Raw genomic sequence first — 20,692 nt, 5'->3', positions numbered from 1 at the left:
TGAATATAAGTATGGTTGACCTGATTCATTGATAAAGATTCGTTAGACCGTCTCACAAGAGAAAAAATAGTTTTTTTTTAAATAAATATGAATTGGAGTATCAATTATTTATATATTTTTTCTACTGATTTCTGTTTTTTTTAAAAAAAAAAAAAAGAGTTTACAAACTACTTTAGGAATTCATAAAAATATGTGAGGATATTAATACAACGATAAGTGAACTCTAAAACAATTTAAAATTTTAATATGTTTACCAATTTAGGGAAAATTTGCTAGTTTTTTTTTGTCATTTATGTTATCTAAGCTTTAATCTGGTCAATGTTAGTCCTGGTTTTAAAAAATATGCTTAAATTATTGACAATGTATTGTCAAGTCCAAAAAAAATTATAGGTTTTGTTTAAATTTTTAAAAAATTAATTTGATTATTAAATCAAACCAACCAAATTATCAAAATATATTGAGAATCTAATAATAAATAAACCTATGACCACCTTTAGAAATTTTTAACTATAAAACAATCTGTGTTTTTATTTCGCTACGGCGCTGCCCAAAGCACGTGGAGAGGAGGAAAAACGAGTCTCTGCTTTCACAATCGCAGTTTTTGAGAGTGTTGAACCAAAAAGGTATGTCTACATTACACACGAGAAGTTTGAAACATGGGAATATATGTTCGATGCAAATTTAATTGCTCTAGTGGGTAATTAATTTATGTGGAGAGTGAATTTTTAGGGTTTCAAAATTTTGACGAGTAGACGACTATTTGATTTGATGGATCGATGAAAGGTTTCTCATCAGATCTGTTTACAAGAATTTACAAAAATTTGATAGAGCTTTATTTTGGTAAATTTATGGTTTAATCTACTAATTTGTAGTTTTTTTTAAAAAAAAAAATAGTCTTTCTTCACTTGAGTCTTACAAGACGTGAAAATTGATAACATAAAAGCGATCGCAAAAAATGAAAACATAAAATCGATCCCAGAGAGCCACCTCTAGCAGAGAGACACAAACACAATTATATATATAATTTTGTGTGTGTTTGTAATTGGAATGTTATTTATCTTTTAATTTGAGTGCTTACTAGTTCACAGCAGATCAATTAAGTAATTTCCTCAAAATTTAGCTAACTAGCGCTCAAACCAAATATAATTAACACAAAATATCCTACTGTAACGAGACAATTTTATGAGATAATCTATAACTCGACTCGATTCATGAAAGAATATTATACTTTATACTAAAATATTATTATTTTTTAATTATCTAATAAGTTCATTGGTTATTATTCATACAGTTGTACTAACATAGAGGAGTACTCTAACGATCTCTTTCTTGTGTCCAATTCTTATTTACAGAAACAGACTCTGATTCAAATCCATGGCTCCCCGTCGCCACCGTGATCCGAGTAGCAGAGACAATTTCCGACGATGACCGCCGGTTTCTGAACCCTTTTTGACTTCTTTGGTAGGGTTTGTAGCCTCTCTTCATGTTCCGGTTTCTCACGAACCATATGATGAGATTGATTGGTCTCGTCCCCGAAATTCGTGGAACATTCATCAGGAGCAAACTTACTTCAATATGTTTGGTCATATCCCCAGTCACGACTTCACGATTGATCAGCTGCTTACCGGTTCGTCTTCGAATCCACAAGCCAATCGTGGACAGATCATGGATGAGTTGTGGGTTCGTGATAACCGTGCTTACGCAAAAGGGTTTGCCAATCGGGATTTGTTCGCAGGTTATTTTCAAGGAACTGCTACTGCCCCAATTCAGTCATTCAAGTACGGGGAAGGTAGTGAAGAAGACGAGATATGCGTCGTGTGCCAGAACAATTTGAACGACAAGGATGGCGATAAGGAGACGATTTCTACTCTAAACTGCGGCCATAAATATCATATGCATTGCATCGAACGTTGGCTGCGACAGAGGAATGCTTGCCCGCTCTGTAACGCAACGGTCCTCCCTCAGTAATGATGATCCTTGCATGCATGTTTGCTTTATCTTCTCCGTTTCAGCAAGATTGCATGTTGTGATTAAGGCGGCCATTTTAGTGCAAGTTTTGTGCGAAAATAGTGCAATTTTTGACGTTTAATGTGTTGGTCCCACGTGCGGAATTTGAGATAATAAAACCCGAAAATAAAGAATAAACTGGACACCGAGATTTACGTGGAAAACCCCTAAAAATTATTAGGGTAAAAACCACGGGCAAGATGAAAAGAATTTCCACTATAATATTTTGTGGTGTACAACTCACTCACTGTGTTTCCAAAGAGAACACACACTCTCTTAATACAGGAGAACAAAACACCTCACAAATATTATAGAACTAAGCACTCAAATGCTTATAAGATGAGAGAAAACTCGAAGAAGGGATAATTTCAGGTGAAAATATCTCATTGAAGTCAATGCCTTCTTTCTGAGCATACCCTTTTACCACCAATCTATAGCACGATACCGCTCCACTTGGTTATTGCCATCACGCTTGATCTTATAGACCCATCTGTTTCCAATGGCTTTCCTCCCTCGTGGTAGTGTAACAAGATCCCAAGTTTTATTCTTGTCTAATGCCTCCAACTCTTCTTGCATTGCTATCATCCACAAAGATACATCTGAGCTTTGAGTAGCCTCGTGGAAACTCGATGGCTCACCATCCTTTGATAATAGACAATATGCAATGTTGCTTTCAGTGACATAATCTGAAAGCCAACCTGGTGGTCTTCTATCTCGAGTTGATTGCCTCACATTGGAAACTTCAGACTCAACATGTTCTTGTTCTTCGTGCTCTGGTACTACTTCACAAGAAACTTGACCTTCGTCTGTCTTATTTTCCACCTGAAAAATAGCAGTTTTTGAATTCAGTGTGTCTTTGTCTCCCTTTACTTTATCTTCCTCGAAGATAACATCCCTGCTAATGACAAGCTTGTGAACAGTAGGATCCCACAAGCGAAACCCCTTTACTCCATCAGCATAACCCAAGAAGATACATTTTCTGGATTTCGAATCCAACTTCGATCTTTCTTGCTCATTGTACAGAACGTACACAGGACTTCCAAATGTATGCAAATGAGAATAATCTGTCGGCTTCCCAGTCCACATCTCCATCGGAGTCTTCAGATCAATCGCCACTGAAGGAGAACGATTGATAATATAACAAGCGGTTTTGACTGCTTCCGCCCAAAATGACTTTTCTAGACCCGCAGTCCTCAACATAGCTCTTGTTCTGTCCAACAAGGTCCTATTCATCTGCTCCGCCACTCCATTCTGTTGAGGTGTGTAAGCCGTCGTGAACTGTCTTTTGATGCCCTCATGTTGACAAAATGCATCAAACTCGTCACTGGTATATTCTCCTCCATTGTCAGTCCTCAGACACTTGATTTTCTTTTCAGAATCAAGTTCAACCCGCGCTTTGAAATCTATGAAGATCTGAAAAACATCTGATTTCTTCTTGATTGGATACACCCAACATCTCCTAGAGAAATCATCAATGAACGAGACAAAGTATCTCGCTCCTCCTAGGGACACAACCGGTGCTTGCCAAACATCCGAATGAATCAGCTCCAATATGCTTTTGCTCCTGGCAGTAGAAGTGCCAAACTTTAATCTGTGTTGTTTACTGGTAACACAATGCTCACAAAAGGGTAGTGACACTTTTGTAAGTCCCGGCAGCAGCTTCCGTTCTGAGAGAATTTTCAAACCCCGTTCTGACATATGCCCGAGCTTTCTATGCCATAACACTGTTAATTCTTCTCCTGAACCATTTGATGCAACAGCTAGCTCCGCCTCTTTGTGTGTTTCTTTCAAAAGTACATACAGATTGGCAGCAACCTTTTCCGCCTTCATAACCACAAGCGCGCCTTTCACAATTTTCATGATCCCGTTCTCGATCCGAGTTTTGCACCCGATGTCATCCAATTGCCCCAAGGACAAAAGATTTTTTGTCAGTCCTTTCACATGTCGTACCTCCTGTGTGGTGCGAATGGTGCCATCAAACATTTTAATTTTGATAGTACCGACCCCAGCGATTTCCAAGGCATGATCATTTCCCATGAATACAGATCCTCCTAAGACTGGTTCATAATGATCAAACCATTCTCTCCGAGACGTCATGTGCCACGTCGCTCCTGAATCCATTATCCATGTGTCACAAAATTTGTGACTGCCTTCCGCAACAGTTGCCACTTCGCTGAATAATATTTCACCACCGCCTGAAGTACTAGCCACATTTCCTTGAGAACTCTTCTCGATACTCGTACACTCTTTCTTGAAGTGCCATTTACCGCCACATTTGAAGCAGTAAATATTTTTCTTTTTACTTCTAGACTTTGATCTACCTTGTCTTTGGCTCCCACTGGAGTCACGGTCCATGAATCTTCCTCTTATCATCGGTAAAGCCTCTGCCTGCTTCGATGTTACCAACCTATCTTCCTTATTCTTGCGCCGACTTTCTTCTCCGAGAACCGCAGTTAAGACATCGTCGAATCTTAGAAAGCCCATAAGAATATTGTTGGTAATGTTGATGATAAGTTGATCATATGAATCTGGTAGACTTTGAAGTAGAAGCTTCGCACGTTCATTTTCCCCTATTTTATGCCCCATGGAAGTGAGTTGGGCAAATAGGGTATTTAGTGTGTTGATATGATCAGTCATCGATGAGGATTCCGCCATCCGAAGAGTATAAAGCCTTCTCTTTAGGAAAATCATGTTGTGTAGGGACTTGACCTCGTACATCTTTGTCAGAGTATTCCAGATAACTTTGGCTGTTTTTATCTCAGAGATACTTGACAAAACTTCGTCTGCTATTGCCAAGTGTAAATTGGCAACGGCATTATCATTCATCTCATTCCACTTTCCATCATCCGCAATCTCCACCGGTCTATCTCCAATAGCCGCCAAGCAATTCTCTTTTCTTAAAACTGCTTGTATCTTTATTTTCCACAACATAAAATTGCTTCCGTTGAACTTTGCTATCTCGTACCTTCCCGTCATTATGTCTACAATAATTTTAGTAGACCGGACAAAATAATCCCGCCTTATAAAAAATCTCAAAAAATCTTTTCTGATGTGGAAGATCAGTCTAGGCTGCAACCACAGAGCATACTCAGAATTTTATGAAATTTTAAACCAAGGCTCTGATACCACTTGTTGGTCCCACGTGCGGAATTTGAGATAATAAAACCCGAAAATAAAGAATAAACTGGACACCGAGATTTACGTGGAAAACCCCTAAAAATTATTAGGGTAAAAACCACGGGCAAGATGAAAAGAATTTCCACTATAATATTTTGTGGTGTACAACTCACTCACTGTGTTTCCAAAGAGAACACACACTCTCTTAATACAGAAGAACAAAACACCTCACAAATATTATAGAACTAAGCACTCAAATGCTTATAAGATGAGAGAAAACTCGAAGAAGAGATAATTTCAGAATGAATGGGGGAGCTCTATTTATAGAGCCCCCTGACCGTGTGAAGACGCGTATAAAACGCGTCTTCCATCTTTCCACGAAACCTTTGAGCAGCCCACGTTTCTTTTTTCTTTGATTCAGCTGCCCACTCCCGACATGCATTTAATGCATTCATAATTGCCTACATAATGTTTATATAAATAAATAAACAATATTACATTATTAATAAATGTAAATTGTGATAAAATACAAATAATTTACAAAATAAATATTTTTTAAATTATCATAAAATTCATATAATTAAACTACATATTTATAAATTCTATTAGAGACTATTATATTATTTATTCATTAAATTAAATTATCCATTAATTATTAAATAAATAAATATTAAAATAAAATATAGAATTGGACATCTATTTATAATTTAATAATATAATTTTATACTTAATTTATATTAAATTTGTGTCTAATATAAAAAAAATAAACTTTGTCCAATTGATTCACATCAATCACGTGATCATTGTTTATTTAATATATTTATTTATGAAATAAAAATTATATTTACAAAATCAGAAAATTTTAAATTTGATTTTTAATTATTCCGAATTTAATTTCTAATTTGTTCAACATGGGTATTTACATAAACAAAAAAAAAATTGTACAAACACGCAACGCGTGCAGACGAGCATATTAGTTATAATTAATTTTTTTTTGTGTTTGATTGTTTAAGTAGAAATTATATTGTTTCATTAAAAAACTAATTAGGTTTTAAATAGTTAAATATTTTTAAAATTATTATGTATTTGTAAATTATTCATTAAAATGAATTAAATAAAAACATTCACAATATTATATATTTGTAAATAATATTACATTATTATCTACCAAATTAAATTATTTATCAATTATTTTTAATCATTAAAAATAGATAAAAGAATTTAAAAAAATTGAAAGAGAACAGAAGATGTCCTAATATACTAATGATAAGGTTCATATTTCTTTTGGTGCAAAATATAAGATTTAAAAAAAATCATATGATATAGACTTTAATTTTATTTTATTTTTCTCATTTTATCGATCGATGTTATTAAGTTTCATGAATAGTTAAATTGATTGTTTTTTATCTACTTAATGTGTTAATTGTTTGAAATTTGTATATGCGATATGCATGGATGGAGCTAGAATTTTTTTCCGAATAATTAATCAATTAAAAATAAATATAAATATAATGTTTTCACGGTTGTTTATAGCATCATATGAATAATAATATGACTACGTTTGATATATATTTAGAAGAAAATTAGATTCTAAAAATAATTTATATCTTATATAATGAAATTACGATTCGGTTGCGTCGACCTTAGGATGATCCCTTTTTCTATTTTTGCTTGCAAATTCCAACTGTATCCTTAAAAAAGGTTGTTAAGATTGTGAATTGAACTTAACTCAATCTCAAAATGCTAGCTAATTAAAGGAAAATTATCCAAGTCTATATATGCAACTTTCAGGAAATGTCATTTGGTTAATATACTGCAAGAACAATTTAATGCATAAATTAGTTCATTAAACACACCTAAGAATTAAGATTGGATCTAGTTCACTAACACAGGCATCCATCCCTATGTCACATCGAATATATATTGTCATTACATAGAAAAACATATTCGACAATGACGCATCTCAAATCTTTTAAAACCGAGCATAACCCAAACAACATATATTAATTTCTCATTAATTATGGTAATTAAATGCCTTTTTGTATGCCCATTCTTCCATCAAATTCCAAGTTCTTTTATTCATCGATAAAAAAAGATATCACTTACAATGGCTCACTACGTCATCTTCAACACTATGGTCGTAAGTGGACAGTCGTCGTAGTCTGTTTTCAGCGGTCGGGCCGGTCTATTCCGGTGAACCCTTCTACACATTTCTCGGTTGCTTCCCGGGTCTGCCTCAAGCTCATGTTTATCTATATCCATACATCGGCTGGTTTCCTCTCCAATATATTTGGAACATGGCAGCCAATTCTGATGACTACACGATCAATAATCGTCGTCTTCGGATGATCGACAACAATCTGGTTATAGATACTTCAACATCTCCACGCATCATCGGTCTCAACCTCCTCCCCTTCCCTCTTACAATACCGATCAGTTCTATGGCCAGGAAGAACGCGATTACTTTCGAAACAGAAACAGAGGGGGGCGACTAAGCAATATCCAAGCACAAGACAACAAGGTATTAAAGATTGAAACTTGGACCTAACTCAGCAGCAAAAGTTAATTCAAAGGAGGAGGATTGTCCAAATCAATATATGAAACTACCAGGGATTTTTTCCAACCGATGTGGTAGAATTAACATACTTTCTCATGCGCAGGAATGAACATCTGGAACTTGAAGTTTACAAATGACCCAACTATGGGCAGAATGGATGACCCAACTATATTATATATGTTTCCCGGTGATCTTTGGAACAGAGAACAGTACGAGTTGATGAAAGGAAAATCCTTTTTCAGCAAGACGAATTTGTTCGTATTCACATGCTCTACGAAACGGAAATCGTCCCCAAGATACAACAACTCTAATCCAGAAATTGCAGCACTACAAGTTCCGGATGCCAACGAACAAAGATATGCTGAAGCTTTCAAGTTTGGAAGAAAAGAATGCAACGAAAATGTACGCAGGAAAAAGACGAAGACTGATGAATGGACTATTTAAAGAGTGAGCCTCATAAGCCAAGGGACTTATCCAGAGGACACATCTTTCTGCGATAAGTCATGGGAGACACCCTTCAAGGCAGAGGACGCGTGATTTTATGCAAAGGGACGCGGTGCAACGCCAAACGACAATCACACGAGACGCACTATTCGAACAAAAACACCACATTGGTTCGGAATAAGCACTGACTGAATTGCGCAAACATCAGACTATTTCGAAAAAATTATTATTCCAAATAAACTTTGTCCAAAAAGATTAAGATGGTTAAGACACCACACTACACCACAAACCCACTGGGCCAAGCAGGGCCGAACGCACGCGCGCACATGTGTTTTTCCGAGATCTAGCTTGTCAACGACCTCTCCCTTTCCAAAAACTTCTGATGCCCCAAGTCCATAGCTCAAACATAGAGCTAATAAGAAAGTTCTTTTCTTGCCACATTTTCTAATGTGGGACAAGACTTGGCACACTTCCCAATGTTCATTCAATCATACATATCTAACATCAACTATAAGCAGTCTAATACATAACAGTAGAACATGGGATCTGATACCATGTTAGATTGAGATTTGGGTACCTAACTCATCCCCAAAAGCTAGCTCAAAGGGAAGGGTTATCTAAGTCCATATAGGGGTGGGTACGGTACGGTATACCGTACCGAACTACGATACCGTATACCGTACCGAAAATATCGGTATGAAATTTTTTCATACCGATATCGATACCGAAAATTCAGTATACCGTATGTTTTTTTGGTATACCGAACTTAAATTTAAAAAAAATAATAATAAAAAATTATTTTCGATATTTCGGTATATACCGAAATACCGAAAAAAATATTATTTCATACCGATACCGATACCGAAAATTTCGGTACGGTGTATACCGATTTTTTCGGTAAGTTTGGTATTTTTTTCGGCACGGTTTTTCGGTATTTCGGTTTTTCGGTATTTTTTCACACCCCTAAGTCCATATATGCAACTCCCAGATATTTTATCCAACCGATGTAATACAATAAACAACAAGGGTTGCTACTCAAGAAGACACCACCGAGATCTGTACAATGTGCCAAGATGATTTGCACGAGGAAGGGAGCAATGATCAGTTGTCGCAACACTCGATTGCGGCCATGGATGTCATGCATGTTGCATCAAAAGATGGCTGCGAGAGAACCATGAAGATCGTATTCTAAAAAAAATACAAACTTGATTTTTTATTTTGTGTATCTTTGGTTCTTACCATTTATTTAATGCAAAACTTAGTTATTTCAGAAAAAAAAATAAGTTTCCATATCAAAACTTCCACTCTCTGGTTCTTCGTGTTCTTGATTGTAATATGGTATTGATTGAATATTCTCACAACATGATGGATAATCAATTTGTTCATGGAGAAATTCAATTCCATGAGATTCTTATGCATAGATCGACAAGTTAGTCATTGATGATCCATTGAATCCAATTTTTTCTCCTATCTTTCTGATTAGAGCAGTCAACAAGGTAAGGCCGTGAGGTTGACCAACCCGCCAACCCATTTAAAAGTGTCTCACCAGCCAGCCAATGCTGGTCGTGGCCTAGACGAACCGACCCACGTCAAGCTGGATTGGCCCATGGATCGGGAATATTTTTTTAAAAAAAATTTTATATATATATATATATAGATTGTGAATTTTTTGTGATAATTACTTTAACTAACACTAAGAAATGTGAAATCAATTATTTAAAATTTTACTATTAAATTCGATTAATTATATATTTATAAAAAACAATTATGCTTGGTTCGCTGGCTGACCCGCAACCCAACTTGGGTTGGACCATTTTTTGGCAGACCGAACATGAGATGATCGCTGCTCTAAATCGCGGCCACGAATATCATATGCATTGCATCAAAAAGGAAGAATGTTTGAGTTGGGCATTACAATTTTATTGAGAGTGAGTCTCATGTGAGACCGTTTCACGGATCTTAATCTGTGATACGGGTCAACCCAACTCATATTAACAATGAAAAGTAATACTCTTAGAATAAAAATTCATACTTTTTCATGGATGATCCAAATAAGAGATATGTCTCACAACTACGACCCGTGAGACCGTCTCACATAAGTTTTTGCTTTTTATTGAATATGATAGATACTTCACACAAATTGCGTTTTGACTCTGCCTAGGGGAAAAATATTTTTTACTCGGAGGTGTCTTGCAACTCAACATCGTTAAATAACATCTCTTTTTGCTGATGTAAGTTTTTAATAATAGCTAGTTCAGAAAAATTAAATTGTATTTAAAAATGTACTCGGAAAAAAATAAATGAAAATGGATTATGCAAACCAAGTCCAACGAACCAAACCAAAATAATTATTAATTGTTTGGTTTATAATTTTACGAAAATCAAACTCTTGAATGTTTGAGCTAGACTCGTTTATAATCGAACCAAGTTTGAATCTAATTTAACGAATATATTCATGTCTCACGAATTTATTCAAGCTTTATTAAGTCTAAACGAGTTAATAAATACAAATTTAAACCTTCGTTAAATTCATTAAAAATTAAATTATATATTTAGAGAAAAATATAAATTTCTTATTAAAATTTGTAAATTAATTTTTTTTATATTTCATATGTAATATAAAAAATCAATAAATCAAATATCAAAACTAGTATTTTTAATATAAGAGGTGTCTCATGAACTTACCAACAAACATGTTCCCGAGTTGAATATTATAAAGTTTAAATTTAGTTTGTTTATCTTAACGAATCTCATTAAACAAACTCAAACGAGATTTTATTGAATCGAACTTCGAATAGCTCACAAGCGGTTTGATTCGTTTAATCTCTATTACACCCACTTCTCAATATAGTCATTCAGATACCCCCTATAAGCAGGCACAATCAATAGCAATGCACCTACACAAGAAAGCAATATTGTGTGATTTAATTGCATCCCTAGATAATGTAAGGTGTCGTGCACCACCCAAAGGAAGTAATGACCCTACCACAACTTATCTCTACAATAAATGGAAATCGAGAACTCATTTTATCCACATTCATCGAATGAAGTAATAGCTAATAAATTCTCCTCATCGTGGCACCAAACCCATACGCTAATTAATGATCAAGAATCAAATCCTACGAATTGAAAGCAACAAGCGAGAGGGCACCAATAATTCTCTATTTTATTCTCAACCACAAAGAAAAAAAGAGACAAAACAAACAAAAATCTAAAATATTAGAGCATAGAACAAGAAACAAGACACAAAATGATAGTTCTACATTATGTACAATGGAGAAAAAAAAGATGAAATTTTATGCGAATTAACTGATTAATGTATTTTCATACTCGATGATTCTAGTTTTCTTGATCAGATCTTTATAAATTATGATGGATTATCTCTGTTTTCAAATATTATTATCACAATTCACAAGTGCTTTGTTCTCTCTAAGTAACGGTGATAAGTGTGTCACCATTCTTGAAGCCTGGGATCACCTGGAATGCCGAGTCGTCCCTTGTCAAGAGCATATCCTGTCCGGATGAGAGGGACAACCTCAGAGATAACGGGGATGGCTCGAACGGCACTTGCTGATTTAAGTTAAGATCTATCTTTGTTGAAGAAGTTTGCATTTGGAGCATTGCTGGTGACTTGTTCACTTGATCACTTTCCATCGGATTGCCGCCACCTTGCATTGACAACATAACAGGGCCAACAGTAATCGGGAAAGGCACGGTAGAGAATCCGTTGATGTTGGAAGCTAAAGGCACAGATGGTGCGGTTGGTGGTGGAACTGGCTGAGCAGGGCGCTCTTGGTGGCTACCGTCCTCTTCAATTTGCATTGCAGTGACCTTATCACAATAGGAGAAAATAGAAAATGAGACATTAACCGAAAGAACATTCAAACAAAATGAGGAAAAATATTGTTTCCCGTCAAGATTTACAAAATAGTCATCAAAAACCCAAGCAGAAAGTTGCAAACCACATTTTTAAGCAACAGAAATTTCTCTTTACTTTTAGCCTAATAATATAGGCAATTATGTTTCTCAAAAGCAAGAAACGGTGGCTCCCAAATCCCAATAACATTCTCGAAGAAAATTGCTTAGATCCGACACCATAATATGTATAAAACGAATAAAAAATAAAACAAGTTTCATAGAACCATGACAAATTCGTAATTTCCTTCACCTTGTAATATAGAAAGAAAATGCTTACACGTAGATAGAAAGGTTATTAGAAATTACCGAGTCGGTAGTGATATCAAACAAGCTAGTGCGGCGACGGCGGCGGTTGAGGTTGCTCCGGCGGAGAAAGTATTTCTGGGCATGGCTAGCCACTTGAGTTGGTGTCCGAGTCTTGACATAATTTCTAGAGATTCCTCTCCAGTCCCCTTTCCCAACATTCTGCAATCCAACAAGGAACAGTTTGTGCTCTTCCTCTGTCCATGGGACTCCTATAGACAAGGCACAACAAGAAAATTTTGGATGAGCTATATTTAAGGAATCAAAACATGAAGATCAAGAAAAGAAAGGAAAAGATACAACCAATTAACAGTAAGAAATGTAAATCGGAAAATACAGATAATAATACAATAAAATCAAACTGTCTTATTTTCCTCTCATCAAAAAATTAAAGCTATCAATTAATCGATTTCATAACACAATTCTGAAAAGATCAGAAAAAACGAAAAAATGTTCAACAAATATTTTCACCAAACGATAGCTGGAAACATTTGAAAACCAAAATCAAACTATAGATCCGACCTCGCTTACGCTCGCGATTCCCGTGAACAGGCTGCGGCAAAGCATCGTCAGCTGACGCGTAGCCTGCTACGCCACCGCCCTCCTCCACCGCCGGCTTAGGTAAGTCACCATTGACCGGCTCGTATTCGGAGAGATTATTCATACTCACGCTCTTCCTCATGGGATCAACTTTGACTCTCACACCGAACAGAATAATCTCGCTGCTGCCTCCACAGAGGACTGAGCCACTTCCGCCACCGCTCACTGCGGCGGACGGCGAGTCGCTGAGCATTGACATTTCTTCCCTCGGATTTCACGGAAACGGAAAGTAATATGAACTGTGGAGTGGGAGAAAATGGAGGATGACTGCGTTTTATAGTACACACTTTGAAAGTGGAAGCCGTACGATTTGATGCTGAATATTATTTAATTAATTTTTTTTATATAATCTACTGTACTCTATATTATGCTTAAAAAAAATTAAGAATAGGTATTTTGTGAGACTACGAATTTTTATTTGTGAGACGACATTCACAATAAAAAATATATTTTAAGTATAAAAAATAAAAAAATTTCGTGGATGACCCAAATAAGAGATCTGTCTCACAAAATACGATCTGTGTCACACAAATTTTTATCAAAAATCAAAATCATATTTTTTAAAAAATATGATTTTGATTTTTGATAAAAATTTGTGACACAGGTCGTATTTTGTGAGACATTTTTAAAAAAATGAAACCCACAATTGTTATTTTTTCCCCTAATACTACTCATGTATTAGATTAGGGGTGGGCAACGGTCGGTTTGGTTCGGTTTTAGTCTACAACGGTTCGGTTTTTCGGTTTTCGGTTTTGAATATCTCTAGTCCAAAACCAAACCATTTTATTACGGTTCGGTTCGGTTTTTTTGTAATACGGTTCGGTTTTTTTGTAATACGGTTCGGTTTTTTTGTAATACGGTTCGGTTTTTACGGCCGGTTATATACGGTTGGCTAAAATTTGTTGAGAGATAAAATTATATGTCAATTTATGTCTTTAAAATATAAATCATTGTATTTTTCAAGTATTTAACTTGTGAGACTTGATCATTTATATATATATATATATATATATATATATATATATATATATATATATATATATATATATATTATAACCTGTGTTGTGTATAAAAATGTCATACGAATATAATAACTATATATAACTAATTAACCATGTAAACACGAAAAATGCATGAATCCAACGGAATATTTAGTAATAGGAATGATAACAAGGTGTCAACCAGCTCGAATGGAACACAAATAATCTTACGAAATATTAAAGAAATATATGCAGAAAAAAAGAGAACGTCGACTGATGAGTGGTGAGAAATAAGAGAAAACGATCGGATTGAAAAATTGAGTATTAATGATACTAAGTTATTAAATCTTAATAGGCTCATTATATATAAAAAGACTTATATTTAAAAATAATATGACCGATTATACATAAAAACTTTATATTTAACAAAAATATGGCCGGTTCGGTTTTTCGGTTTTTTTGGGGCTTAAAACCGAAAACCGAACCGAAAAACTGAACTTTATATATTTTAAAACCATAACCGGCCGAAAAACCGATAAAACCGAACCATTTAAACCGAATTATTCGGTTCGGTCGGTTTTTTCGGTTTTTCGGATTTTATGCCCACCCCTATATTAGATAAATAATTTTAAAAAAATATTGTATCTTAAAGAATTATTAAAATTAATTATTTTTCCCAATTCAAATAATGAGAAATGATCATGATTTGTGAGTCAATAATGACTAAATCCAATAAAAGTTAAATTGTTTTACAAATTTTAGTTATTACAAACAATTATTGGGGAAAATTTGAAATAAAAGTAAAAATATTCAAAAGTATACATATTCTTAGTTAAGAACATAACATAATTTTGAGTAAGATGTTTTAAAAATTAATATACAAAATTTGTATATAAAATTAAATGGCAGATATACATTCGAGTTATTCACTTCTTTGATAACACATCGAGAAATATATTGTAAGGTTATGTGCTAGACTTGTTCGAAAATCTGCAATTGATGCTAATAGTGTAACTTAAATATTTTAACAGTACGACAACTCGAACGTCTTGTTTTAACTGTTTTCCGAATTAAGACAATTATTATATGCTTCTTATATGAAATTCATCAAATCAGAATATTTATATAACTTTATATTTTTCTCTCTAATTTTAGAAATCAGATACTAAAAATTATATTATTTTGAAAATCAAATTTACTTGGCGAAAAAAGTATACTCAATAAAGAGTAGATCTCTTATGAGACGATCTCACGAATATTTATCTGTGATACGAGTCAACCCTACTAATATTCATAATAAAAAATAATACTCTTAGCATAAAAAGTAATATTTTTTCATGAATGACCCAAATAAGATATATATCTCACAAAATACGACATTATGTTTTTGAACTCAATGAATGTCAAACGCATTTATTGTATTGATAATATTTTTTTTGTCTAATATTTATTAAAATAAAATTCTTATTTTATTTGGAAACTTTATACGTGTGACAAATTTATCCACACAAAAAAAAATTGAATATTTTAGAAATTAAATGCACAAAATTCCATAGATCCCATATTCGACAAGATGATAAAGTGACGCACATTATCTTGTAAGGAACTGACACTTATTTTAAGGTTTTTAATTATTTTGTTCCTTTTAATATTTATTGCAAATCAAGAAAAGTACCTAATAAATATTTTAATTATTGGAACGTAAAATATTGCATCTTGGTGTTTTATATACGATGAAAATTGTCTCGGCTACCTATATGTATATATAGATTAACACAAGTGGATAATAAATTTTGATTCGGAGTATATATGTTCTTAAATATATGTCGCAATTTGGAAAGCGGTTGAAACATGACGTTCAATTTGTCATATGATTAAAATATTTGAGTTACATCGTTAACATCAAATCTATCTTTTCGTATAACAACTAGTTATATATAGATTAAGTCAAAAACGTGTGTGAGACGGTCTCACGAGTCGTATTTTGTGAGACAGATCTCTTATTAAGGTCATCCATGAAAAAGTATTACTTTTTATGCTAAGAGTATTACTTTTTATTGTGACTATCGGTAGGGTTGACCCATCTCACAGATAAAAATTCGTGATACTGTCTCACAAAAGACTTACTCATAAATTAACCACAAGTGGATAATAAATTTTGATTTTGAATACATTAAAACATATATATATATATATATATATATATATATATATATATATATATATATATATATATATATTTAAACATTTGTGGTAAATTAACAAATTTTTGACTATGTCAATGGATTGAGATAAAAATTAATCTCGTCTTTTATTTTAAATTTTTTATAAATATTTATATGTTATGAATAAAAATTTGTTTTCTCCCCTCTTAAATTTTTATTATTTTTAATATATCCTAAAATCTAAATTTCTGGATCCATTCTTGACGAACGAGTTTATGTTACACCAAAAATTATACTCTCGATGTACATTAATATATTCGAAAATTTGACTATCTTGTTTCGTATCGAGGTACAACACTCCAGATATAAAATAGAATCATATGCTCTTGATTGATGCACATTCTTGACATTTTAAATTTTTAAAAAATCAATAATTTTATTTTTAACACACCGGATGATGCCATTATCTTGTATCATTGTATGTAGTATCGAGTGTTTGTCATTTTACCAAAAATTATAGTCAGTGGTAATGATACAACTCAAATCTTTTAAACCACACAGCAACCAAAGCGCAATGATTCGATCGTTCTACCCAATAGGGATAATTATTGCATATCGACAATCACCCTTCCAATAATTGCACTCCTTATGATGAATTGAAATGGAACATATGATCTTGGCTCTGATACGAATTACAGGACCAAGTGCTTATCGTTTTATCAAAAGTTATAGCTTGTGGTAATTGTACAACTCAAATCTTTTAGACTACATATTAGCCCGAACACAATAATTCAATCGTTCTATCAAGTAAGGACAATTATTACACCTCATCATTATTTATCCCCAAAAAAATTAGTAGCCTTAAGAAAAATAAAATGTAGTTTCTATATTTTTCCCATTTTTTTCCTTGACCTAGTAGGTAATCTCAGTCTTTCGACATGTGAGGATTAAATTAACCAGACTTTATATCATTTATTTATTTAATCTTATTTGTTATAATCATTTTAGGATGGGATTTAGCCCATAATATCTAAATTTTTAAGTCATTTCAGCATAATGTAAACCAAAATTGTTGGTACGGACGATGTATGATTTAACATATATAAAATAAATACTTTTTAAAAAAAATCATAGATGAATTAAAAAATTTATTTGAAATATAATTATCTGTTTGTCTTCTCTTTGTTAAGTTTATTTTGTTTAATTTAATTTATGTTATTATATATAATGTAACATTTTCATCATCATATGTAACATATATCTACACTAATTAAGCATTTTTAATGTTATAAATTATCGATTATTTGCATAATACATTATTTTTTAACTCCAAATATTTATAACAAAAACGACGATTGTACAAGAATGTATCATAATTATACAATCACGTAACATGTGCATGAACCCTTAGAGGCTTCGCCAATATATTTTACAAAATTACCATCTTGATATTAAAAAAGATCACGACCCAAAAAAATATTAAAATATAAATGTCTAAAACACGAAAATAATAATAAAAAAACAAGTTTTTTACTTTAAGAAATAATAAAAATACAAAAATTATTCAATAAAATTAACTAAATATAAAAAAGGATATTTATTTTATATAAATATTATTTATATGATAAAATAACATTTTAAATCTTATATGGTACCTTAGAATTTGTTTTAACCTTTGCTTTTTTGGGTCCATTTTGGGAGGTGGTTAGGGTGCATATGGTGAAGAGATAAGCCGAAGATAAGGTATATTATCTAGATGTTGCCCCCACCAAATTTTTCCACTTCTTTTTATTATTGTTGTTGTTTTTTTTAGTTGGAGTAGGTTATTGTGAGACGGTCTCACAAATTTTTATCTGTGAGACGTGTCAACCATACCGATATTCACAATAAAAAGTAATATTCTTAGCATAAAAAATAATATTTTTTCATTGATAACTCAAATAAGAGATCACGTCTCACAGATAAAGATTCGTGAGACCGTCCCACAAGAGACCTACTCATATTTTAGATCTTGGTGTCGTATGATTACAAATAATAAGTTACTTCAATATTATTATTATTATTATTATCATCATCGTCCAGACTCCCAATAAATTAAATAATTATTTTCCTTTCCAATTTGAAGGAAGAAGAATAAAAATATTATAATTTGATTGCAATGGAAGCTTGTAAAAAATACAAATACCTTCGGCTTCGTTGAAAGAATATTAAATATTTTATATTTAATAATGACGAGTCATTATTATTCATGTCATCTAATGATTTAAATTAAATTATTCGATTACGATTTAATAATTTCATATCTTATAATATATTATATAGTTGGATAAAGATATCATATCTTCCAAATTTAGATTTCTTGTCTTTTCTTATTTAAATTAAATTGAGAAAATGTTGAGATTACTTAAAATAAAGATGTATTACGTAAATGAAAAAAAAAAATAAAGATGTATTACGTAAGAGTTTGATTTTTCATATTACAAAAACGAATTTGCCTCAAATTTTGACAATGAAGGGTCGATAACCAGATTATGCCCCGACGTGATCTTCAAAGTGCATTGCAATAATAAAATTACTCTAGCCCTTGCACCTATACCTGGCCACGGGCCGTGTCAGGGTACGACCTGGCGAGTTAGGGTCGGGAAAATCTTGATCATCTGTTGTATTTGTCTAGGATTGTTACGGGCCGAGTTCAATTTGGGTACGGGCTCGGGTCAGGTTAACTGTCGGATGAACGATTTGACCAACTTTTAAAAAAAATATATATTTGGTTGCGATAGGTCATAGGGCGGTCGAATTTTACCGTCCTAGTGCGAACTCCTTGGTACTGCATGTTCCGTTCTTCAAAAGGATGCATGGGGAAGGTAAAATATATCGTCCTAACGAACCTTTCACACAGATCTTCTTCATTCGCGAGCTGAGGCGGGCAACCTAGCACGCCCTCCTCGCAACTTAGTCAATAATTTCTTCAGTTTTATCAAATTCATCATTATCTCAACAACAAAAATCTATTATATTTTCTCCATAAAAAAATATATTACATTTCAACTTTTAACATCTTTTATAAAAAAAAAAAAAATATTGCATTTCATTATGTTCAATCACATTCACTCATATTTCCTCCTGTCGTTCTGGATGTTTATTCAGTTTCGTTTGTCTTCTTCGTCACTTTTAATACGTTGTGTTCGGCTAGTGGTTTTTGATCAATCATTGGCCATTTATTTCAAATACAAAAATTATTGTTCAACCCGACGGGTTAGACCCACTTGGTTGGACGGGTCACAGGTTTTTTTACCCATAAATAGTGACCATACAACCTTAGAGCGGTTTTGGTCACGATTTCGGGTCAAACGCGTTGACCCAGTTAAACGGCTCGTTCATCATGGGCCGATTCCGGTTCGGGTCCAAGTCATACCCGGCCCTTGACCAAGCCTACTTACACCTTAGGTTTGTGCATCTAGTTGTCAATCTTTTTCTTGCATTCAAATTATTAGAATTTAAGTATTCAATATCACGTACTATTTTAAGATATCAAGCACTCGTAAGATTTAAATATTTGAGTCGTACTTTTCTCATTGGTTATAAATTTTGATGAGACGAAAGACAATCAATCATATACTAACCAGTAAATGACATGTATCATTCACACAAAACGCAACATTAATCAAATATTTTTAAAATGGATGGCATACGTTGATTTCTTGATATTCGATTAAGGAGAAAAGAAAGGCTACCATTCCCATTGCCAATGGCATGTCTTTATTGACTTTATGAGCCTATCACATGTTTAGAAAACCATTGTCAAAAAGTCTATGATCCCTCTATCCTCTCTATATCCATTGGAGTTGGGCTCAATACTTGTAAAAGTTGAAGAATAATTTATTATTGAAGATAGGAGATGATAGCATAGTTTATGTATTGCAGATGGAATCCCAAGATTCTACCAAATTTACAACTCACACTTGTCTGCCACAATAGATTAGATCCCTTTGACCACATATTTCATTCTATATTCCTCATTGAAATTCAAACCCCAACCTTAAACAAAGGGAAACCTCAATTATATGGTCTATTGTATGAATTCACTCGAGTTGAAAGTGGACAAGGATGTGGTAACAATCAATACTTTCTCTCATGAAATCAAGCATTTTTTAGTAAGATTATATGTTGAAAACTAGATAACTACGGCTTTAATTACGACGGGGCGGCGTTAAACTAAAATATTATTGAAAAAAATTAGAAAGTATTTGAATATTGTAAGAGGTACTCATCACATTAATCAGATCTTAATGATAATATAATTAAAGATTGTTTGCTACTTTGTGAAGAGGATCAGATATGATAAAGCACATCTGGCTTCTACTTGATCAGGTAATATTTTAAACAAAGCAAATCATTAGAGTTTAATATATTATCAGCTGTCTAAATCACATGTTTGTCAGGCTTAACCCCCAAAATCTTAAAGGAGGCATTGGTTCTCTAAAAAAATGTATTAGATAATGTTGGCAATTTTACTCATTTACACTCTGTTTGGATACCATTAAAACAAAAGCAAGACACAACAAAGCTAAATTCTTGAAGGTTAACATTTTCCTCAATTT

At 33.2% G+C, this 20,692-nt stretch overlaps 1 protein-coding gene across 1 annotated transcript; it reads right to left on the bottom strand.

The window, feature by feature from the left end:
* Window positions 1-11,271: 11,271 nt before the first annotated feature.
* LOC140819777 (transcription factor MYB1R1) lies at window positions 11,272-13,204 on the bottom strand. Its single transcript, XM_073179978.1, has 3 exons — window positions 12,869-13,204; window positions 12,350-12,558; window positions 11,272-11,956 (listed from the first exon to the last, which is right to left on the bottom strand). The coding sequence occupies exons 1-3, from the start codon at window positions 13,143-13,145 to the stop codon at window positions 11,555-11,557; spliced, it is 888 nt and encodes a 295-aa protein (XP_073036079.1). The 5' UTR covers window positions 13,146-13,204; the 3' UTR covers window positions 11,272-11,554.
* Window positions 13,205-20,692: the final 7,488 nt, after the last annotated feature.

The sequence above is a fragment of the Primulina eburnea genome, chromosome 18 (genome assembly GCF_022965805.1).
Source record: "Primulina eburnea isolate SZY01 chromosome 18, ASM2296580v1, whole genome shotgun sequence".
In the NCBI taxonomy this organism is placed as follows: Eukaryota; Viridiplantae; Streptophyta; class Magnoliopsida; order Lamiales; family Gesneriaceae; genus Primulina; species Primulina eburnea.
The sequence above is the reverse complement of the archived record's forward strand: the minus strand, read 5'-3'. Positions and strand labels throughout refer to the sequence as shown.

What these genes read in the sequence shown, in the direction of transcription:
- LOC140819777 (XM_073179978.1), bottom strand. Translation starts at nt 13,145, where the DNA reads ATGTCAATGCTCAGCGACTCGCCGTCCGCCGCAGTGAGCGGTGGCGGA. An exon ending in GAATCGCGAGCGTAAGCGAG is followed by an intron (nt 12,559 to 12,868) that starts GTCGGATCTATA and finishes CCTTGTCTATAG; the next exon opens with GAGTCCCATGGACAGAGGAA. An exon ending in TTGATATCACTACCGACTCG is followed by an intron (nt 11,957 to 12,349) that starts GTAATTTCTAAT and finishes TATTGTGATAAG; the next exon opens with GTCACTGCAATGCAAATTGA.